General features: G+C 41.4%; 1 protein-coding gene across 1 annotated transcript in view; it reads left to right on the forward strand.

The window, feature by feature from the left end:
* Positions 1-25083, forward strand: part of LOC115796022 (cadherin-6-like) — a 116874-nt gene that overhangs the window by 44247 nt on the left and 47544 nt on the right. The window contains exons 3-5 of the mRNA XM_030752219.1: positions 11484-11778; positions 11897-12016; positions 21012-21185. Coding sequence (XP_030608079.1) covers positions 11484-11778; positions 11897-12016; positions 21012-21185 — 589 coding nt within the window. The remainder of the gene's footprint in view (positions 1-11483; positions 11779-11896; positions 12017-21011; positions 21186-25083) is intronic.

Here is a 25083-nt window from a genome sequence, read left to right on the forward strand (position 1 = left end):
GTAGTGCTACATTCACATCTTCTAGTAGACATTCAGAGGATACTTCACTTAGTCTTGGTAATCCATTACGGAGCGTCCAAGTTTCCACCTTAGCGATGAGCTTCTCTTTCAAATCAGCTGAGTGTGTGTGTGTGTGTGTGTGTGTGTGTGTGTGTGTGTGTGTGTGTGTGTGTGTGTGTGTGTGTGTGTGTGTGTGTGTGTGTGTGTGTGTGTGTGTGTGTATTTAGTCACTTACATTTATCACACCTTCAAATTCATTCCAAATGAGGCGCCAGTGGTTAGAGCATTCTTAGGAGTGATGGTCCTATCTAAACCACTGACATCGAAGATCTGCGGATTTCTTTACTATTGATGTGTGGTTTCATCAAGCTAAGATGTGAATAGCTCTCTAAGTTTTTACAGAAAAATGAGGATATGGGTACCTATGAAACTCCTTTTCATTACATGTCTGGCATATGATGACAATAAATTGATTCTGATTCTGATGATTCTGGCAAGGGATCTAAAAGCATCTTTCAAAGATTTAAAATAAACCCTTCCATGTTGAAAAGTGTTTAGTTTAAAAGTGGCCTAGATTTCAAATGACTGTCACTTTGTCCAGGTGTGGCTTCCCTAGCAAATTCAGCTCACAGCAGATTGCTTGAGGCAAGTCTCCAAGAACTCCAAAATTTCATCCCCCATCAGCAAGCTGCTCCTTCCAATTGTTGGTTCCGGAGTGCATGCGTCTGCAGTCTGAATGCACAAATCTGACATGCACAGGAAGCCTAAAAGATAAGGGCCTTTAGTGTCCAAACAAACAAAAATTAGAGCAAAACTTCAGTTTGACATGAAAACAGAAGCAAAGACCAGGCCTCTGAACAGTGCACTGGACAGACAAGGATAGTTTCTTTGCTCATAGTAACTGCAGACATGTTGATCAGTTCTTCATCATAAATTTGAATCTCAGTGAAACTTTTTGTGGGGTGCTTGCAAGAACTGATTTCTCAGATGGGCCAATACAATCTTCTAAGGAAGTTGGTTTTCCACTTTTCCACAGAAGAATGTTAATATTGCTGATATCATATAATATCTGTTCATATTTTTGTAGACAGACATGTATGTACATGCATTTTAAGTTGTTTTTTTAAAATAAGATCACACTATAAACATTGTATTTTTAGATTAGATTAGATTCAACACAAGGCACACAACGAAATTATCGTTCCAGATCGCTCATCCAGAGACGAGCATCTGCAGTCATGCAGCCAGAGACCGGCGCTACCGTTAGGCAATGTGGTTTAAGTGTCTTGCCTAAGGACACAAGGCAGCGCAGAGACAGGGGCTCGAACCTGTGACCTTCCAGCTGCAAGATGAGCGTCTACTCACTGTCCTAGTTACCTTAGAAATTACATGTATAGCTCTTTCCTTTTTCTAGGGGAGATAGGGGCTTTAAACTACCTGGCCAAAAATTGACCAAAATGTAAATGAAAGTAAACTTTGTGAGCCAGTGTACATGGATTAATGACTGTGAATAAGTAAGTTGGATCTGTCCACATACATTTCAAACAGCACAGTATTCCACATAAAAATTTTATGAAGAAAACATGCATCATAGCACTCACAGTTCACTTACCCTGTGCATAGGCAGTAAGGCTATATGAGGGTTTGATATCTAACTGGCTGCTGTGTTTAATAAGTACAAGAGATTCTCACTCATAGGCCTATTAGTGAGGGTAACACACAGTGCAGCATGATGATAGTTGGAGACTGCTGTTTGATCAGCAGCCAGATGCCGGGAGGTATTGTGCAGCTCTGTATGAAGCCTGCTGTCTGACAGCACAAAAACAAAGTAAGCTTTGAAACAAACAAGAGTTTGCTGTGATTGAGGTAAACACAGCGAGGAGTAAGGCAGAGTCAGCAGACTGTTCCTCCCTGCTGGGGTGTTGCCTTCACTGCAGGGGGTCTGCTGGGTGCTTCAGATATGGTTTAATGACAGCAGTATGGTTTACACACAGATTAACAGGGAAGAGGATATGTTTAGCACAGGCAAAATATGGTTAGGCAAAAATTAATACCATGTTTAATAGTTCTGATGCCACAGACTGCTGACTTTTAAGCATGGTCTAAAATTGAATATTTAATAAAATTTGATCCCTTTTATTAATATTCAATTACACGGCTATGGAGCCTACAGATGTACTCTGCTTGACATCTTCATCATCCCTTTCCATGTAAGGACAGCCAACAGCAAATAGCAGACAGCACTTGGCTGTGTTCATTCTATCCCGATCAAATTCCATGTCTGGAAGCAAAATCCCAGTATCCCCCTAGTATTTGGAACACCTGGAGCTTTGTGCTTGTATGTGGAGCATTCATCCAGAGACAACCACCCAAAATTTAGACAATTCTGCTATTGCAGCTTCTCCTTATTTTATTTGTTTTTTTGTATGTGTTCTGTTCATTCCCGTGTTACTTATGTTTAGGAACAAATGAATAAATACACAAGGAGTAATTATACAGGTAAACAAGAGTGGTGAAAAACAATACTGCAGAGGAACACAGGGACAACTAATCAAGATAAAAGAAACAACTAAATATGAACAGTGTAATGACTGCTTAGGAATAATGACATTATTTCAAGGTTTCAAGAGATTCAAGATTTATCCAATTAATTAGTTATATCTTGTAACCCTGCAGTTACTAAGAGGTCAGACAACCTGAAGCAAGCATTAACGTTTTGGAGTCATGCTTCTGTGACCTATGCTGCCTGCTACAGTTTCAGTTGGAGTATTTCCATGCAATTATTGATTAATATCAACAGTCCATGTGCATTTTCATTCAGTTTTATCTCCAAATGAAGTGGTGTGGATTATGATAATCCTCTGACTGCTCATGGAACAAAAGGGATTGTCCCTTTTTTCTTGATGTCAAAATTGATTGACAGTGTAAGAGAACCTGAGAAACCTGAGGCTGAGAAAAGAAACACATCCAATATTTCATTATCATAAGAATATGCATCCATAGGTAAAAGAGATTCCCAGTATTTGCAGACTTAATCATGTGGTTGAAACAAAACACATGACTAAGAGAGGCACCGTTTAGGGACGGCAAGGTGGCTGCAGCTTTTTCCAGTCAATGTTAGAAATAGCAGTAAGCATAATATGTCTTGTGATATCTAATAAATGTGGTCGCATTGTCAGAATGAAGATGATTGTGAAAAAAACATAAAAGATAGCAGTTATAGTAGCAGAGACGGTGATCTGGGACACATAAGGACTCCATAAAGCATACTCTGCTCTGGAAATGTGTTATGCTGAAATGTCCGCAGGCTTCGTCAGCTTGTGTTAGGTGAAAGCATGGAGGTGTTGCAGCCCTGCAGAGTGACAGATCAAATCAGACTGAACACTGCTGGAAAGAAAAGGCAGCAAGGATCAAAAGGAGAGGGAGGGGGGAGAGTGAGGGGGGGGGGACTGGAAGATGAGTGAGGAAAGAAGGGAAGGAACTGAGGAAATGTATGTTGTGTGATTTGAAAAGTGAACACGCAAAAGGTGTTGTGTTGAAAGGAGGGTAGGTAGAGCCAAAGAACAAAGGCAAAGAAACAAGAGAACAAAAGTCAGCTGTGAGAAGACAGCGAGGTGAGGGGCAGCATAAAGAATACAGAGAAGCAGAGGGCGAGAAGGTGATGCACTGCAGCTCGATTCATGGAAGATAAGTAAAGCTTCATTTACAGCAAAACATTTAAAATCATACCATAAATAGTGATGTAGTCAGATATTTAATTAGTTAAATAAGTGAAATAAGATTGGGACAATGCAGCGATGAATTAGTTGTTTATCGGACAAAGTTTTGCTGTGATTAATCAGATATGTGTTTAAACCTGAATCCATCAAGGACATGCACTAAAACCTTGAAAACAACCGAGGAAAATGGAGAAGAAGGGTTTTGCTTTTAGTGCCAATATGGATATCTGATTAATATCAGCAGGAGCTCCAAGACAAGAGCAAAATGTGTAACAGATTGGTCCACATGTGATATGCCTGCATGGTTTTTTTTCTTTGTTATTAATGTGAAATCATCTCTCTCTTTGTGCATGTTGTAGAACAGCCCAGCTCAGGAGGGGGTGATAGTGGTGGCATGATTAATAAATGTAGACCCCGATTTCACCCTTAAACATGGTTTCATATGGCGTGTGTCCCACGTGGAACCATTAAAGCAACTTAAAAAAAAAAAAGAGCCAAATAATCACTTAAGTCTGTCTTTGGTTAGTTTGGAAAATGATCTTTATTTGGGCAGAAACAGAGCCTGTTTGCTATGGTTACAAGTCATACCCCAAGAAAAGGCCAAACAAATGTCACAATTTTCGTGCCTTCATTTTCAAAATATCACATTTTGTGCCACAGGACAATGTAGCTATTTCAGACTGAAGGCTGTATTTGGAAAGCAAAGTATTTGCAGAACCTGATAAAGAGCCGGCTGGGTGAAATGCATCAGCTTACTGCAGTGCAGTTTGTTCTGTGGTTCTTGAATGTAAGTGGTTTGACAGAGACGACCAAACCGATCATGTATTGGTCAAGAAATCTTACGGCGTGTGAAGCATAAAAGTACCCTGGTTGAAACATGCACTGGGGTTTATCGTATTTAGCATTCCCTACTGTCAAAAAAGACAAAGTTATTTTTCTAATCTTCCTTTTCTAGGCACAGCGATGGTGAGGTTAAACCCGGCAGAGTGGTAAATACAATCCTGACTCAAACTGAGCTGAATATCATCAGCTTGGAGGATGCTCAGTGAGCACACACATGGTGCTGATGTGAGATGACAGAAGATTTGCTGGATGCAGAGACAGAGATACAGCCGCACCACTGCAGACAATCACAAGATGTTATAGCAGGTTTCTCTGAGTCATTTGAACATAATGACTTGAATGTGATCAAAACCAGGATGTCAGTGTGTGTGTTAAACCATCAGCATGGTTTTCATTTCACTACCTCAAACATTACAAATCAAATTCCATTCAGATGCATTTTATTGTTGTTGAAAGTATAGAAGCACAGGTCAAAAAATGTTAATTTGATGAAAATATATATATTTTTTAAAAGCATATTTTTAAGTGAAATAAATATGAGCAGTATTTTCAGTTTTCTTTTTTAGATGCAAGTAATGCAATCAAACGTAGCAATGCAATACAAAGATGCCAGAATTAAATCTCTCGCCACTTATGCTCTCTGGCCAGCTGTGCCATTTAATATGAAATAAACTAAAATATCAATGGCAAAACAGCTATCATTTTTAAAAACTAATAAATATTCTGCTATAGTGGATTCCGGCATGTCATACTTAAACAACAGTCTGCTTCGATCGTTGACTTTTTCTCAGGGAAGGAGGCGATTCTGTTACATTTGCTGAGATCAGCAGCAGACTTTTGGAATTTTAAAGTTAATAAATATGTAGAAATGACTCCACTGACCTTTGACTTACAAGTATTAACACGTGAATGATGCAGTGAATGATGGTCAGGCTGGGGTTGATCTTTTCATTCATCAGCGTAGCTGCTCCTATTTGCTCCTCTAGCTGCACCATTACATGCAAAACCAACAAACCATGCACATCATTTCCTCATGACTGCAGAATGATGCAGATTGCAGCCCCAGTGGATAACTGGAATTTAACAGGATTTTTTTGGAGTCTCCTGACGTTCTGAATATGGTTCATTTCTCTTTTATTTAGCTAATTGTAGTTATGGTTTCATTAGTGGATTAATGAAAAGTTGGAATGGGACAGGTTCGGATCATCCCCCCATGCAGTGTCATCTGTACTGTCACAGGATCTTTTTGGGTTTTTCAACTTTTATTTTATTGGATAAAATGTTTAAGAACCAGTTCTCTTTTACAAACATGACCTGGCCAAGAGGTCCCAGTAGGAGTAGTTACACAACACATAGACATAAACATATAAACATATCAAGGATGAAATAACAAAAATCACAAATTAAAATGGAGCAAGCTTGTAAATCATGAAAACAGAATAATACACAGGAGGAAGAAGAAGAAGAAGAAGAAGAAGAAGAAGAAGAAGAAGAAGAACAGGGCATTTGGCATTAAAGTGAGAGAGGGGAAAGTAGTGAGTGTGTGATTGTTGTGTATGTAGGCATGCATGGCTGAGTATTTCCAGACTTTCGACTGGTACTGTAAGTGTGTGTGTGTGTGTGTGTGTGTGTGTGTGTGTGTGTGTGTGTGTGTGTGTGTGTGTGTGTGTGTTTGTGTGTGTGTGTGTGTGTGTGTGTGTGTTAGCATGATCCAGGTGATCAACAAGAACAATGATATTGTATGATATTTATTTATGGGCTAGATGAAGAGGAGATGACAGATGAGTGCGTGTCTTGTCTTAGAGACGAAGTGAAACCAGTGATGGAGCCACTGAGTATGAAGGGAGGGCCACCACCAGTTTATAGAGGTCACAGTGGCAGCATGGAGGAGGAGTAAAAACTCAACTGGTTATTGTATTTTTTAATTTTTTTTATTCCAGTAGTGTACTAGTTTTTCCTGGAACATCAAAATAGTGTCACAGAAGATTGAGCTGTAGCAGGTCTGCACACGTAGGTGCACAGAAGGCTGTGGTGGAGCCACAGCTCAGTGCAGCCTGGCCGCAGGTACATCTGAAAAGTTGATGCACAGAAAGGTGACCCCCAGTATCTTTGGTCATATCACATATTAAGATAAACTGCACATTTTAGAACAAGCAGATGTCCTGACAGCACAGCTGAATTTAGCTTTTTAAGACATTTTTAGCTTTTCATTTTTCTTTTATTTCTTGCTTCAAGGAGCAGGACTTGTGTAGGGACAGAGATATTAAATTGAAAGGAAAATCCTCTTATTGACAGCCCAGCAAAACTCCAGCAAGCCAAGTCTGCACTTTTTTTTCTACAGACAGAAGAGGCTGAGTCAGCGCTTGTTTTCCATCAAGGCAGATTGGTATGTGCAGAAAAGAGAGTTCTAAGAGCTCAAAAGCTCCACATCTGCTGCGGTTTAGTGCACCAGGTAGCTTCTACATAATGATGTGTGACAGATTTTTTTTCTGTGTAGAGTCATCCTTAAATATCCAGGTCATAGAAGCTTTAAAAAGGGTTTTATTTTAAAGGACACTGAACAAATATATATATATATATATATATATATATATATATATATATATATATATATATATATATATATATATATATATATATAAAGACAATATCCCACACAGACCAGTTGTTAGTAGCATTAACTCTGTGACATACAACCTGGCAAAATAACTTTTCAAAGGATTTTATGGACAAGATTCAAGGACACTCTCTGAAGACAGATGAGGTAATCAACTCATATGAGGTCATATTGCTGTTCATGGGCATGGGTTGAAGTGACAAAACTCAGTCCAGAACAGGTGGTGCTCACTGTTGGAACCGTGTTTGAACACCACCTGTTTTAAATATCAGGGTATGTTTTACTGACAGGAACACGGCTGTCTGATGGGCTCACCAGTGCCCCCCATTGTTTCTAGTCTCTACATGGAGGAAGTAGAGAGGAGAGCACCGGACACCTATGGGGGGTTTCCTCTGAGCCATTGCTTCAGGTATATTGATGATATCTGGGTAAAGATTAAAGCCCAGGAAGTTGATGCCCTCACAAAGCACATTAATTCTGTGGACAAGTTCATCAAGTTTACTCTATAGAACATGAAGCAAAACTAACTCCTGTTTCTGACTGTGGGATAAAGATCTCTGAAGGGGGGAAACCTTCATGTTGAGGTTTACCAGAAACCCACCCACACAGACCAGTACCTCATGAGTGATCCACACCCTACATCACCAGGCAGAAAATATATGCACAGACCCGGAACAAAAAAAAAAAAAAAAAAGGGGGGGGGGGGGGGGGGGGCTATCCAAAGTGGGCTTTATTAGAACTCAAATACAAGAAGACAATCAGGCAACCAGGAGAAACGGGTCACATGTAGTCAGTGGCCTGGTGTTCTGACAAGTTTAGAGGGTTTTCTCCAAAATTAGCATTCCTGTGTATTTTAAATCCAACACCTTGAGACAGGGGTTGATCTGTCCAAAAGACCAGATTCCTAAAGATCAAGAGAAGAACCTGGTACATGCCCCTCCAAAAGTATTGGAACAGTGATGCCAAAATGAGTCCCTGAAGCTCAGCGCGCAGCAAGACAGTGATTCAGAAGAAGTCTACCTCTGAATGGCTCAAAAAAAACAAGTAAACAAAATGAATGTTTTTAGAGTGGCCTAGTCAAAGTCTGGATTTAGATCTGATCAAGATGCTTTGGCATGACCGTAAACAGGCCCTTTCTGCTCGAAAACCCTTCAGTGTGGAAAAATGAAAGCAGTTCTGCAAACAACAGTGGGCCCAGTTTCCTCCACAGTGATGTGAAAGACTCATTGGCAGCCATTGCAAATGCTTGATTGCAGTTCTTGCTGCCAAGGGTGCCTCAACCAGTTATTATGTTTAGGGGGCAATTACTTTTTCCACATAGGGTTAGATAGGTTTGGATTTCTTTTTTCCCTTAATACATGAAATCATCATTTAAAAACTGTGTCTTGTATTCATTTTGGTTATCTTTGTCTAATATTAGAATTTGTTTGATGATTTGAAACAGCTGTGACCAATATGCAAAAAAAAAAACCCCAAACAAACAAAAGAAATCAGGAAGGGGGCAAATACTTTTTCAAAGCACTGTATATGTTTAAGATGACTGACTGCAGTAGAAACAATGCACAGTATATTTATACAGCATGAGAGGAACTGACTGTCTCCTGCAGTTTGGAGCCAAACTTCTGTAAATAACCAGGCTCAATATGTAACATTTTAATCTAACTTCACATGATGGATTGTTTTCATTAGAGACATCCTTGGTTTTACTGCTACAGTTATGAATACATAAAAATGTACTGAATGAGGTGGATGAATGGATGGTTCAATGAGGTGATGTAGAGCAAACGCAGAAGGAAAAACAAGGAAAAAGAAATAAAGAGAGCAAGAATGCAGCCATTCACTGTGCTATTGTTTGTTGAGATTATGCGATCTTTTTTGCTGTTAATTTCTTCTCCCTTTTTATCAAAGTGCGATCAACATTATTATTTTGATTAAAATAGTAAGATATATAATATATATATTTTTTTTAACCTCTGCTTTTATATTAGTCCCAAATATCCCAAACCTCAGTGCAGAGAGCAGGTCAGCACAAAGGCTGCAATAACGTGTGCTCTCCAATAAAGGTCCAAGCAAAGATAAGATTAGATGCAGTTTATTTGTTCTAGTTTATTTAAATTCCTATGTAGTACAGTAAACAAAACCAATAAGAAAAATAAAATAGAGCGTAGCTCGGTTATGGAGCGCCCACCTGAGTTTGATTTAAATTCTACACAAGTGAGCGCAGTGAAAGCTTCAAGCAGTCGTTTCGTAGCACATACAGAATCATATTCCATCATATATCTGCTGGCTTAAGTCCAAAAATGTTAGATCTCACATAAATTTCTCCAAGATCACACGTGTAGTGGAGAAAAGGAGCAGCTGTAAATGGCTCTCTGTAACACACACTCACATAGCCGCACACTCATAATCAAAGGCTTCACCCAAACATCTGGCCTGGAGGAATAAAGCGGGAATGAAGGGATGAAAGGTGAACAGCAAGCCACTTGAGTTTAAGAGATACAAAGACAAGAGGCAAAAGAGAGATAAGGAGAAAGAGAGATGGGTTATTGCTGCAGGTATGAGTGCACAAGTATTCTGTGAGGCACAACACAAACTCTTTATTTTCAGCTGCTGTTTCTGCCTTCAGAAGATTCTTGTTTTATTTCTCAGTGTGGAGCTGACTTTTTCTGCCTTTGCTCTTTGTTTGTCTTATATAAACCTGTCACCATCACCCGCTGGCCTGTCCATCTTCATCCTTCATCTATGGAAGTGCTTTTTATAGACAGGAGTAAGAAGGAGAGCATATTGAAAAGTTTATAAAAAGGGAGCAACATACGATCAAGAAAGGAACCAAAGAAAACCAGATTCGTTCATAAAATAAATAATGTTTATTTAAGAGAAAAAAGCCCAAAAACGGCCACAACACAAAACAATCCCCAAACGGGAGACGCCACCTATCTTATCAGGGGAGAAAAGAAACCCCGCCAAACAACCCTCTGGAACCCCGGATCACATCTGTGGTCAGCCCACAGACAAACCACTCTCCACAGGAGTAACACTACAGTTTCTCGAGCCACCAGAACCGCAGACTGCTTCCACCACCACTCTCTGCGCTCTCCTCTGCACCGCCTCCTATCCCGCCTCCTTATATCTTGTGGCCCTGATTAGGAGGAGACGCCCCTGCTGTGGGGAGAGGGGGGGGGGGACACAGACAAAACGGCACGCAGCCGTAATAATTCACATAAATAAAGTGGGACATACAGTATGTAAGGCACAGTTTGGGGCACTGGTTGATGGAATCGAGTACAGAGTTATTTAAGGCAGGCCACAAAGTCGAGCTCAGCCGCCGTTCTGGCAGATCAGCTGCTCTAGAGGCAAAGCTTGCAGCAGCCGTCTAATTACTTTAAAACATTATCTAAATAAAATGGGAACATAAAAACTGCATGTATACAATCTCCAAACACATCTGTTTAAAAAAAAAAAGAAGCATTTTTTTCTGTGAAGTTAAAGGTCTGCCACCATTTTTCTCAGCTGAGGATTCATTAAGTACCATGTCTCTCTCTGTCTGCTGGTCACCTGGTGTGGGCCATTATTTGTTCAGCCTCTTCTAGGCTTCACTGTTTAAACTGTCCCCTGCCTACAGTTACTGCTGTCTCTGCAAACCACCCCCACCCCTGCTTCTCTTTTTTGTGCTGTTTCTGATATAATTAGCATCATAATAGGCGTCACTGATGTTGTGCTGTTGCGCTCCGTGTCTGCACGTGGAATTTCAGGGAGGTGTCCAGAACAGAGCCATATAAACTAAATTACTACAGATGGAGTGTTTTGACTATAGTGGCACTGAATGAATAAATGAGAACATTATTTAGAATAAATTCAAACTATATACTATAATATAAAAGTATTTTATATTACACTGTTTAGTATTATAATATACTACAGTTTTTGCCTCTGCAGAATTACAGTGAATTTGTGGAATTGTTGGAATAAATGAGATCAGATAATATTTTGTCCAGCCATTATTGGATGTATTAAATTAGCTTCTGCTCTGTTAATAGAGAGAACATTGGAGGTTCACTCATATTAAAACATACTTCCATTATTTTATAGACTGAGTGTTGAACCTCACTTAATCAGTGTGCTGTAGTGGAAGAAGCTGGCTATGGAAATTGCCTTTCGTTGCAGTTTGCCTTGTCTCAAACAGTTGCTCATACACATTATAAAAGCTGGAGTACATATGTGTGTATGTAGCTGTTAAATAACTAAAACATCATGGGATGATTTTCTTGTTCACATGTACGCTGTATGTGTATGTTACCCTGCAGCTCCAGTCAGACCAGGACCATGGTAGTGGCTTAGTAAAGTATGTCCTCTCCGGCGATGGGGCAGGCAGCATCTTTGTCATTAATGAGGATAACGGTGACCTGCACGCCACCCGCCGCCTTGATCGAGAGGAGAAGGCCTTTTACATCCTCAGAGCCACAGTGGTCAACAAACGGACGGGCCAAAAACTGGAGCCAGAGACTGAGTTTACCATCAAACTCCATGACATCAATGATAATGAACCACAGTTCAGCAAAGAGGTTTACACCGCCAGTGTTCCTGAGAGGTCTGATATTGGTAAGGGCCACTTTCACTGCACTTTGCTGCTTCTGATCTGTCTCTCTGTGTAATCTTCTCTGCCTTTGTGTTCTGGTAATATTTGTGAGTAACAGTCATGGAAATGCAACTGTTTCAGGTACGTCGGTCATCCAGGTGACAGCTACAGATGCTGATGACAGTATGTATGGTAACAGTGCCAAACTGGTCTACAGCATCAGCCAGGGACACCCATACTTCTCTGTGGAGCCAAACACTGGTATGTTTGTCAGATTCAGTACTAATACTGCAGATCACCATCAAAAGTATAACATTTTGTAAAACTTGTCTTGACAAAGCAAATTATCCCATCATGTAGTTACACCCTCAGAACCTTTAATGCCTTAAAATGTATCAGAATCATTTTTAGAGATTATGAAAATGATATGGTAATTAGGATGAAACATATTTACGTTCATGTTCCCTACAAAGTTCTTGTTTTGTCTTGTGTTATAAATCAAATGCACCTCTTTCCTATACTGTGGCACAAAAGTCCAAACACACTGTGGATTTCAGCTCAAGGCGAGATGATTAAAAGTCTTTGGTGAACAAGATGTGTTTAGAGGAAGTAGGTAAGTTTTAAGTGAACTTGGGGAAGGATCATTATCAGTTACCTGCAGCTGCCCTCGTCTCTGGATCTGTTACTTGCTACATAGCAAATAAGAGACACTCATGAGGATTGGCTCTTCACTGTTCTCTCCATGTTGATTCCCCAAAGCAGGACTGCCACTTGAGCTTCCCCTTCTGCACCCATAGATCTCCTAGGGTTAAAAGAGAGAAAAGACAGAGAACTACAGAGTCTGACATTGTTTTTGCAAAGTTACACATCAATTCAGTATTAACTTTAGTGACCTCTGATTGGTGTGACTGAGTGTGATTGCTGCCGATGTGAATTATTATCTTACCAAATTTACTTTTAGCCTTAACCAGCAGTTTCAAATGGCCTTCGATGTGGCCTGTTCTGGCCCCTGGAAGACGTTCCACTATGGTTGCTGGTGTCATTAGCTTCACGTTTCTCAAAACAGCGCTGCCAATAAAGTGTTGCACAAGTGGAACATTTGAATGTAAAGCAGTGGCAGGACGTTTGGCATAAAGCAAAGATTTTGGAAAATGTCAGTGTGAATATCACTGCTGACAGTGTCCAATCAAAGCAGTGGACTTTACTACTTTTATTGGATTTTACTGACAATTTTCCTGCTGGGCCAGCCCTTTTCCACCATCTGTGGCATTATACACCCTTTATACAGATATAGAAGAGGTGATCTTGGCTGCATCCACACAACTTGTGATGGTAGCTCGTTTGCTGTGGTCTGTGCAACTGAAATGAGTATCTAGCACTGTTAACACATGGATAGAAAGAAAAGTCTCTGGAGCTTGGAAAAAAAGTAACTGTACTTCTTTAGGTTTCTTGAAGATGTTTCACCTCTCATTGGAAAGGCTTCTTCAGTTCTAAAACCAAATGGTGGAGAGTCCAAGATATTTCCAGGGATCCAGGGATGTCCCCTGGAAGTGTTCATTGACCCACTGTTGTTCATGTGCATAATCACATCTGTCACTGTGGGAAAAAAGGTGTGGCTCATGACAATCTGTGGTTTCAGGTGAAACCACTGTGAGACTTTGCCCTACTCTATCAAGCACCTTTGGAGCAAAGTCCAAAAGATGCTATGGCCACCTATAAAGGTAGAAGCAGCACAGTGTCTCACACAAACTGTCTGGGTGCTACTGCTCATTAAGTGGTACAGATAGAGGTGTGTCACATTTTGAGATACTGCAAGAGCTTCCACAGATTTTTCACTAGGTGATTATTTGAAAAAAAAAAAAAGTTGCTAAAAGAGTAACAGAGGTTGCTAAATCTTGTGATAAAGTTGCTAAGTTTGCAACAGTGAGCTGAACTGCTGTGAGTTAGAGAGTGTCAAGAGGACAAACCGAGATAGTAAACATTTAGACATTAAAAAATAATAACTAGAGGAAGCGTCTCAGATTTTATACTTGTGACGTGGAATGACAAAATCACCACACAAGTTTTTTTTTTTTCTCTCGTTAAATCCAGACTGCTTTTTTGCTTTTACAAAAAAGAGCTCAATAAAATTCTCTGTAGGCTCCTGTTGTTAATTCTTTTCTTGTATTTATTTATTTATATTATTATTTACACAAGTGCATGTGTAATATGATATTGTCAGGTCAGACAGGGAGGAAGAAAGCAGAAGGAATGTACAAAAGGAAAAGTGGGAGAAAGTAGGAGAAATAAGAAGACAGATGACAAGTGGAAATATACATTTTACCATCTGCTGCACATATAAATACAAAATTCACAGCACCTGAAAGAGGAAAAAAAGAAAAGAAAAAAGAAAACATAGATACACAAGCAATCTTGTAGTGTGTGTGTGTGTGTGTGTCTTTGTCATGAAACATATTTAACAATGTATGAATGAATGAATGAATGAATACCTTTATTGGTCCCACAATGGGGAAATTACAGTTAACAGAACACCCATCCAAGAAATACAAACACAGAAACAAACAGGGGGGGCAGGTGTCTGAGGCCGTTTTACCGGCGCTACCTTTAGCAGGAAAACAGAAAGAGATACACTGGGATAGGTAGGTCCAAAAAATCCTCTCGTACTGTGTTCGTTATGAACACCTTACCAGGTTCCAAAACAAAAACCTCAGCAAAGCAGCAGCACATTTAAAGCCTGGAGAGCACTAGGGTGGGGAGGGGAGGGGCTGCCAGCAGACACGAGCAGGATACTGTGGTGGCCAACCAGCTTCCAGACCAGCAGTTCATGATAATGTTCATGATAAGATGGTGGGGGTGGGGGTGAAGAGCATCTGTTTACAAACATCTCCAGGAGACGATTTAGATACACAGCCATCCAAGGCCGTCTGGGAGACAAATTACAAATACTGCAGTTGTTTTGGTTCAGGCCGTCATAACTGATTGCTGACAAACCTCACGGTTTTCTGGTTACCTCTCAGAAATCCAATCATCTGAATTTTTTTGGTTCTACTCCGCCACGCAGAAACAGACACTCAACACTCCTCCAGATGTAATCCATTTAGATTCAGCTCTACTGAGTCTGATTGACTTCGTACTGTTTCTGCATCCCTCACAGGCAGCCTTGCTAGGGCCCGAACAGCTGCCCACAAACCAGGTATCCCCAAGTCCAATTCAGGAAAAATCCTGGTATCAGTATATACAGTGGTGTGAAAAAGTGTTTGCCCCCTGCCTCATTTCCTGTTTTTTTGCATGTTTGTCACACTTAAGTGTTTCGGAACATCAAACCAATTTAAACAATAGTCAAGGACAACACAAGTAAACACAAAATGCAAGTTGTAAATGAAGGTGTTTATTAGTAAAGGTGAAAAAAAATCCAAACCATCATGGCCCTGTGTGAAAAAGAGGGGCAAGTGAGGCCTGCAGTTCTTTGGACGTTGTTGTGGGGTCTTTTGTGACCTCTTGGATGAGTCGTCGCTGCGCCCTTGGGGTAATTTTGGGCGGCCGGCCACTCCTGGGAAGGTTCACCACTGTTCCATGTCTTCGCCATTTGTGGATAATGGCTCTCACTGTGGTTCGCTGGATTCCCAAAGCTTTGGAAATGGCTTTATAACCCTTTCCAGACTGATAGATCTCAATTACTTTCTTTCTCAATTGCTCCTGAATTTCTTTGGATCTCGGCATGATGTGTAGCTTTCAAGGATCTTCTGGTGGACCTTACTGTGTCAGGCAGCTCCTATTTAAGTGATGTCTTGATTGGGAACAGGTGTGGCAATTATCAGGCCTAGGTGTGGCTAGGGAAATTGAACTCAGGTGTGAAAAACCACAGTTATAGTATGTTTTAACAAGGGGGGCAATCACTTTTTCACACAGGGCCATGATGGTTTGGATTTTTTTTCACCTTCACTAATAAACACCTTCATTTACAACTTGCATTTTGTGTTTACTTGTGTTGTCCTTGACTATTGTTTAAATTGGTTTGATGTTCCGAAACACTTAAGTGTGACAAACATGCAAAAAAACAGGAAATGAGGCAGGGGGCAAACACTTTTTCACACCACTGTATACCACGCCCACACAGCATGAGAAGCCACAACAACACCCCCCGGGAGTCAGAGGCAGACAGAGAAAGACCTAGGGGACCTGGGCTGTCCGCAGCCTCCCAGGTGCTCAAAAGATCCAAGGCCACACATCCAGATGGCAACCACGTGCACACCCCAGAAGAGGAAGTAGGGAGGCCCTAGACAGAGCCCTCTTGACCAAAGTGCAAGAGCCCCAGAGAGCCAGAGGCAACAAGCAGCCCACCCCACTGGAGGCCAGCCACCCCAGCACGAGCCGAGAATACGGCCCCGAGGTCAGAGGTGCCCAAGATCTGCCCGTCACCCAGCAGAGCCCCCACACTCTATGACCATGTCTCACAGGAGCCAAGGCTCAGCAAGCCTCAGACCCAGGCCCAGCTGTACACGCAAGTGCCAATATACTCAAACCACATATCCACACACCCAAACACACATATAGGCCACTCACCCACTCACTTACACATGACCATATACCAATCGTACAACCCCTCCTACCAAGTGTGGGTGAGCGGGTACCTCTTCAGAGCCAGCAGCATCCCCAGGAAGCAGTCCGCCCAGCCCCCGAACCACCAGCCAGCCCCATAGTTTTCTTAGTGATGCACAAGGCAGTAAGAACTATGTGTGACCCCTTTGCTTCACTTACAGTACTCAACCATTCATATGAACGGGTAAGTAACTTTTGACAATGCTGATTGACCTGGCATTAATTATCCTATTTAGACATGTCCTTTAGATCAAAGAAAAGAAGAAAGCACCAGAAAAAGGTGTGTGGATACAGATCACCTGATGTCGCCATTGATTCCGGGTCTTCTTCCATCTTCTCCAAGATGCCTGAAAACACGAGGTTTTCCCTCACACTGCAGGCCCAGAGCTCAATAACAGTTTCTAGAATATGTTTATTTTCTTCTGAGAACCGGGTCATTCCCTCAGTAAGGGATTTCACTGACTCTCTGAGGACTGCATTTCCTGCAGTGAGTGTTTCCACCTGCTGCTGGCTGAACTCCACCCACTCCACCGACTCCTGCAGAACATGAAACTCTTTGTGGAGGATTTCCACTAATGGCAGACATGCAAAACTGGACAGTTTTTTTTGTTTTGTTTTGTTTTGTTTATTTATGGACTCCAAAATGTCCACCACGTTACTGGTAGGTGGAGAGGCTGTTTTGTGGGAGTCTTCAGGGTGGCTTCTCTTGGTGGATGGAGTTCCTATGCTGGTGGAGGGAGTTGGCACCTTGTTTGATTTACCTGTGACAACTCACTTGAAACACTCATCAATATAAACCTGTAAACTGTCCAGGTCCTCTTCACCGTGCTCCAGAGTGCTGAAAGTATTGAAAAAATGTCTAGAAAATTTTCTTTATTACCTTTAAGGCTGTCTAAAAGTAAGCTGGCGGAGAAAAGTAATCACTGAAATGTTTGCAGTGAGTGGCGCGCCGTCATGTTCAATAACACAGTTGTTGTTGCTCACGTCCTCTCTGCAGCCTACACCACACAGAAGTTAAAGGTAAGGGCTGAGCTGTGACTTTGTATTTCCATTTAAAATCAGTGAGAGAAAATGAGAAACTTTGTCTTTGTGGAAAGTTGCTAAATCTGGAAGACAATGTCACAAATTAGAAACATGGAGGCGAACTAAAATGAAATGATCTGCGAAGTGCAGAGATGCCTTTAACTTTCATCTTTTTAGAAAGTTATTGGAGCACCAAAACTGAAGTTAATACCTACACAATGAGTGTATATTTGAATAGGGGCAGGCTTAGATTTCAAGAACAGTAACACATTACATTCCTGTGTTAGACCAAAATGATGACAAAGAAGTAACTAAATTCCTGAGAGCAGCATGTAGATAGGACCAGTTCCACTTAGAGCTCAAACATTTATTTAGTTTATGCTAAATTTCTGTTGTGTGTTTTTTTTTTTTAAATCATCAACCCCATTGTAAATGGGTAAAATAAACACTTAATATACGTTGAAGCATCAGTTATTTTCTATATCAAGCCATATATGCTAGAGCATGCCCTGCAATAAAAAAAATGAGTAGGCAAAACACAGTTTAGCAAGGTGTCAGATGATCCTTATATTAATCTTGGAACCTTTACTTTCTGTAGACACAAATATGAGGTGGGAGCATAACCCAAACAATCCAGATGAACACATTGTGTATTTTGTTGTATCAGTGGTACAGTAATCATATCTCTGTGGAGGATATTCTTCACAGTGTGAATTAACAGCTTCTCGGGGGACGTTGAATATGATGCTCTTCTTTGCTGCAGCTTCAGATCATGTTTTCAGTCAGTACATCAGTTTTTTTTTCAATAAAATTTTGGAAAGAACTACTATTGAAAAGTAAATGCACACTTAGTGCAACTTCACTTCACACATTTATGGGCCAACCATATCTAATAAAAAAAGAAAATGGTTATATTTTCTCCTGTTGTATCTGCTAACGTAAAACAAACCCAGCTCAGCTGAGTCCCCCTCTGATTTAATGCACTTGGAAATAAGAGAGTCAGTCATCCATTTAGGTAATCAGCACGGCGATCTCCCTCTCTCTGCTCCTCTGTGTACCTCTAACAAATAGTGGGGTTGGGGCCGTGGTCAGATTACTGTTGCCTGCAGATTATGTAGCAGTGACAGGCTGTGTACTCATGCAGAAAGTAGACTGTTCAAAGTTTGACAAATCTGATCATCAGACACACCTTCACTGGTATGTGAACGTCCATGAAAAAATAACTAAATCAAAAAATAAAAACACCATGTGCAAACGTGTCAGACTGTATTTAAAAGAGGTAAGATTAACCTCTTTAATCAAAACTTAGTTACCTTTTGAGAGTCGTCCATCTTTTATATACAGTCTATGTACACAGTACATACTATCCTGCACTATTGTTTGGCTACTATATGATAAAATCAGGTGAACACTGGCTTTTGGCTGAATATTGACAACAGAATGTCACTGTGTTTTGCTGATTGAACACTTTCAACAGTGTTATTAGAATAATTTATTCCAGCTTTGGTAGAGACAGAGAGATTACATGCAGCATTGTTTCTGTGACTCTAGTACGTAAATCGAGATCTTCTCTGTGACACGGGCTGGATGCAGGTTTTCAGCCATGGCTCAGACATTTCATTCAAAATGAAATCACTTGAGAGAATTTCTTCAGATGTTCTTTTGAACTCGAGGATGACCTGATTAGAATTTAGTAGGCAAGGGCTAAAAGGTCAAAGATCATCTTTACTGTGACACGTTATTCTATAAGGGGAAAAAAGGGGAGACTGTAACCATCTTGTACTTTTTTTCACAAACTGAACTGGTGACACTTATCTTTGGTGCCCAACTACTAAAATTGATTGTCACATATAAAACCTAATGACTCTGAAAGCTGTAACAGCTTCAACTCTTCTGGGAGGGCTTTTCACAGGCTTAGGAGTGTTTATGGGAATATTTTTTTTTTCTTCCAGAAGCACATTTGTGAGGTCACACATGTTGGATGAGAAGGCCTGGCTCACAGTCTTTGCTCTAATTCATCCCAAAGGTGTTCTATCAGGCTGAGATCAGGACTCTGTGCAGGCCAGTCAAGTTCTTCCACACCAAACTGACTCATCCATGTCTTTATGGAGCTGCTTTGAGCACTGGTGTGCAGTCATGTTGCAACAGGAAGGGGCCATCCCCAAACTGTTCCCACAAGGTTGGGACAATGAAATTGTCCCAAATGTCTTGGTATGCTGAAGCATTAAGAGTTCCTTTCACTGGAACTAAGGGGCCGAGCCCAACTCCTGAAAAACACCCCCGCACCATAACCCCCCCCCCACCACCACCACCACCACCACCACCACCACCACCAAACTTTACACTTGGCACAATGCAGTCAGACAGGTACAGTTTTCCTGGCAACCACCAAACACAGACTCATCATCAGATTGCCAGATGGAGAAGCGTGATTCATCACTCCAGAGAACAGTGGCAGTGTGCTTTACACCACTGCGTCCAACACTTTCCATTGTGTCTGATGATGTAAGGCTTGGATGCAGCTGCTCAGACATGGAAACCCATTAATGAAGCTCTCTACACACTGTTCTTGAGCTAATCTGAAGGCCACATGAAGTTTGGAGGTCTGTAGTCATTGACTCTGCAGAAAGTTGGTGACCTCTGTGCACTATGCACTTCAGCATCCACTGACCTCGCTTTGTGATTTTACATGACCTACCACTTAATGGCTGAGTTTCTGTCATTCCCAGTCTCTTCCACTTTGTTATAATCCTACTAACAGCTGACTGTGGAATATTTAGTAGTGATGAAATTTCATAACTGGACTAGTTGCACAGGTATCATCCTACAGTATCATGGTACCACGCTGGAATTCACTGAGCTCCTGAGAGCGACCCATTCTTTCAGAGATGTTTAAAGAAGCAGTCTGCATACCTAGGTGCTTGGTTTATACACCTGTGGATATGGAAGTGATTGGAACACCTGAATTTAATGATTTGGATGGGTGACTGAATCCTTTGGCAACATAGGGTATCTGTTTAATTATGTACAGATTCAATAAATGCCATACCCAGTATTGATTGATCAGCTTTGGAAGTATTGTGTTTGTAGTTGTTTTGTTTTTACTTAGCCTAAAATTAAGCTAACAGTTCACATTTCCAGCAAAGAACTTCCTGTTTCCTGCTGTGTATGCACATATGTATGTGTATCCACATAGATTATACTGACAGTCATCCTCACAGTTCCCCATTTCTCAACTCAAGATCTTATTTAAATTAGCAGCTGTGTGTCTGTAGTGTCTGCTTCAAATGATTTTGTGGATCCAGACGCCAGCTTGAAAGATTTAAGGTGGGTTTAGAGTCCTTATCAGCTAATTAGTTAAAGCTCTGTAAATATGATTGATTTTAGCTGCAGAAAAAATGGTTTATTGATTTGGATAAAAATGGCAAATCAGTGTGCCACAGATGGCTGGTTTGTCTCTCCACAACCCACAAAAGAGACAAAGACAAAGCTATACCTGTTTTATACCTAAAGAAATGCAAATTAATTCAAAACAGCAACAGGTCAGCAGAGGTTGATGAGGAGGGTGCAGCAAAGTAAAAAAAGAAAATGACTGAAATTGAATTTAAACTAAAGCCCAGTTCTTTTTGTTCAGGTGTGATCCGGACAGCCCTGGGTCCTGGTGACATGGACCGTGAGCAGAGGGAACACTACCAGGTGGTGATCGAAGCCAAAGACATGGCTGGACAGAGAGGAGGCCTCACTGGTAGCACTGTGGTTAACATCACCCTCACTGATGTCAACGACAACCCTCCCCGTTTCTCTCAAAGTAAGACAACGGCACAGAAGAAGGACAGACTGTATACGAATGATGAAACACTGAGTCACACACGGGCATAATTATAGCGTTCAGAAGCAGAAAAAGATGGGGAAAATGTTGTGTTTTCCATATTTTTCAGCTTGCAGTCATGTCTGCTAAAGTTTTTTTTCTCTCAGTTTTAAAGCAAACTGTTGTGTTGAGCAACTCTCACTTCGCTGAAATGGGAATACACAGAATGTGGATTCGCATTTTCCCTCTGGAATCAGTGAGGTGTTGCTTGACATTTTGCTTTTTAACGATTTTATGGTGCAGTGCAATGTGTTAACACCGATTTCACTGATTTGGAGCTGCCCTTTAAAGTCATGTTAGTTTAATCGGGATGAGCTATTTTGCTGTCATTACAAACTTCCCAAAAATAAACAGAGAAGATGAGGTTTAGGAAACAAAGGTAGTCTTAAATGGCCCCAACCCCCCCGAAGTTGTTAACTAGTTAACGGTATGTGGTGTAATAGGGTTGAACCATTTGCTTCATAGTCACATTGGATCTGGATCTGATACATAGTTCAGAAGGTAGCACCCTTTTCTCTGAACCCACCCACTTTTCTTGTGAGCAAAAGTTTTGGAACATGTGACTGACAGATGTGTTTTGTTGCCCAGGAGTGTCCTGTTACATTGATAATTCAAACAATAAATAGCACTGAATGTCTACACTCAGTTTCAGATTTGGGTTTTGCCTGTGCAGACTGGACATTTTCAGTGGGTAAAATAAGTATTAAACAGGTCACCAATTTTCTAGGTAAATATATTTCTGAAGTTGTTATTGGAACTGAACCAGCTGATATTAATTTGCACTTTTTCATATGTTCAATAATTTTTTTCCCTGTGTTATTGCTCATTATTATACATAACTTAATTTATGAACATCGATGGTGTGATTTCTTTTCATGTGTGGATTAGATGCTTTACCACATTTAGAAATATATTTACTTACAGCTCAGGTTGAGCAGTTCGGAAACAAAGTTAGAGATGGACATGTACACAGGAGGGACAGTTGATATATTAGACAACAAATATTGAAGATGGAGCTACCAGGCAGGAGGAAAAGAAGAATACCACAGAGGAGGTTCATGGATGTTGTGAAGCAGGACATGCGGTGTGACAGAGGATGCCAGGAATAGGGTGAAATCGAGGCAGATGATCTCCTCTGGTGACCCTTAAAGAGGGCAGCAAGAAGGAGAACAACAATGTAAAAAATAGTTGTATAAATATGTGCACGGGATTATGGCTGCCGGTGGAGACAACACTTTGATAGCAGGCCAACAAAGGCAGACACGAGATGAGAATCAGGAACTGTTGGAATGCTACTACACATGAAGAGGATGTGGGACACCAACATCCATGCTACGGCAAGGGGGGAGCCAGGACAACAGGTCGGGGGGGGAAGATATCATCATCCCCACACTCTGAGATTGGGTACCAAGCCCCAATAACAACTAGTATGCTGAATGCCAGAGCAGCTGATAAGATCATGGCTCAACATGGGTAAACCCCCCAACTACCAAGACTATGTGAAGTACCCTCTGAAAGTAGACTTTCAGAGCACTATGGACCTCTACTTTGATGTAGACATAGGTACTATATACTGATCCTCAGAAGGGACCGGCCAATAACCTGCATCATAGCACCTAAGATGAGCAATCTGTGCACCGCCTGGATGATTACAAGAAAGCCTATGGCTCAATGCCTCATACGTGGATCCTGGAATGTCTAGAACTATACAAGATCAACAGGACCCTCAGAGCCTTCATCAAGAGCTCAATGGGGCTGTGGAGAACAACACTAGAAGCCAAGTTCAAGCCAATTGCACAAGTCACCAAGGAGATTTACCAAGATGGCTATGGATACCGACTACGAAATGGAAGATCTGGGCTATCAATACCTACGCCCTGCCTGTTGTCAGATAATAAGCTGGCCAAAGGAGGAAATAGAAGCCACTGATGTCAGGACAAGAAAGCTCCTTACCATGCATGGAGGGTTTCACCCAAAATCCAGCACCCTGAGATTATACGCTAAGCAGAAGGAAGGAGGCCGAGGACTAGAGAGTGTCAGAACCACTATCCTAGATAGCCTAGATCCATGAATACATCAGGAAGATGGCCAAAAAGGATCATGTGCTTAGTGAGTACCTCAGGCAGCAGAAACCTGAGAAAGAAGAGGAGCAAGAACAGGAACGTGGAAGGACAGGCCTCTGCACGGCATGTACCACCAGCAGATAGAAGATGTGGCTGAGAAAAATCCTATCAATGGCTGGACAAAGCTGGATTGACAAACAGCACATAGACACTAATCATGGCAGCACAGGAACAAGCTCTGAGCACAAGATCAGTAGAGGCTGGGGTCTACCACACAAGGCAAGACCCCAGGTGCAGGCTGTGCAAAGATGCCCCTGAGACAATCCAGTACATAGCAGCAGGGTGCAAAATGCTAGCAGGCAGGGCATACATGGAACGCCATAACCAAGTGGCCGGCATAGTATACAGGAACATCTGTGTCGAGTATGACCTGGAAGTCCTGAGGTCAAAAGGGAAACGCCCCCAAGGGTGGTTGAGACTGTGGGACTTCCAGATACAGACAGACAGACTTTTGATGGCTAACCAACCGGACATTGTACTGGTGGACAAACAACGGAAGAAAGCTGTAGTGATGGACGTTGGTTGCAATACCAATGATGGCAACATCAAGAAGAAGGAACACGAGAAGCTCGATAAATACCAAGGGCTCAGAGAAGAGCTGGAGAGGCTGTGGAAGATGAAGGTAACAGTGGTCCCCGTGGTAATCGCAAAACTCCCCAAACTGGGAGAGCAGCTCCAGCAGATTCTAAGAATGACATCAGAGATCTCTGTCCAGCTAAGATACTGCGCAGGACCCTCAGGCTCCCAGGCCTCTGGTAGAGGACCTGAGCTTGGAGAACAAAGACCGCCCGCAGGGTGAGCTTCTAACTGAGTGCTTTTTATCACAAGCCTCAATCACACACATGCAGTCATACAAGCACTTTTTTTCTCTGCCTGTCTGGTCTAACACTCATGCACGTATTGGTGGCATCTTGGGGTCCATCTTCCCCAAAGATATTATGGCATGCAGACTTAAGCTGAGCATCAAACCACTGACCGTCTGACTGGCAGATGACCCATTCTATCTCCTCAGACACATTCGCCCTGTAATCAGTCCTGTTTCAATTGGTTTTCCAAGATATTTCACATTATGAAAAACTATAATGTACCATCTTTAAGTGTCACACATTAACATTTTTTCTCTCCCTGGTAAATATAACTGTACATTAGCTAGAATTAGCTGTGATCCAAACTGCACAGAAACAGTTTATTTTCATTTGCAGGAAGAGGACCCAAATGCAGATTCTTAAGGCAACAGAATAAACTGAAAACAAACCTTTATTTAAACTGGTAGAAAAGTCCAAAACCCAAATTTTGTACATACAGCACTCTAACAATCCAGGGGAGGAAAGAAAAACTGATGCTGTGACAAGGGCTGAGGGGAAGACACCACTAGGGCGATTAGGGGAAGTGGACACAGCTGGTGGAAATGAGGCACAGGTGAACAGAATCCAGGTAACGAGACAAGAAAGCCCACAAACCCAAAACACTGGGTCAAAGTCCCAGGACCACAACACTTGTGTTTGCTGATAGTGATGGGCAAATAAAGTGTTTGTGAAGCACTGAATCACTTGAGCCAGTTGTTTTGAAAATGGGTTCATTACTCGAAGCTTCAAATCCAGCACCCTATCCGGGAGAAGTGCGATGCTTTTAATTACACACACCTCAATGATCTACACTACTTTTGCAGAAAATACCTTTTGTTCTGAAGCATCTTTGCATTCTTTGAGACACAC

Source organism: Archocentrus centrarchus, chromosome 17, assembly GCF_007364275.1.
Source record: "Archocentrus centrarchus isolate MPI-CPG fArcCen1 chromosome 17, fArcCen1, whole genome shotgun sequence".
NCBI lineage: Eukaryota > Metazoa > Chordata > Actinopteri > Cichliformes > Cichlidae > Archocentrus > Archocentrus centrarchus.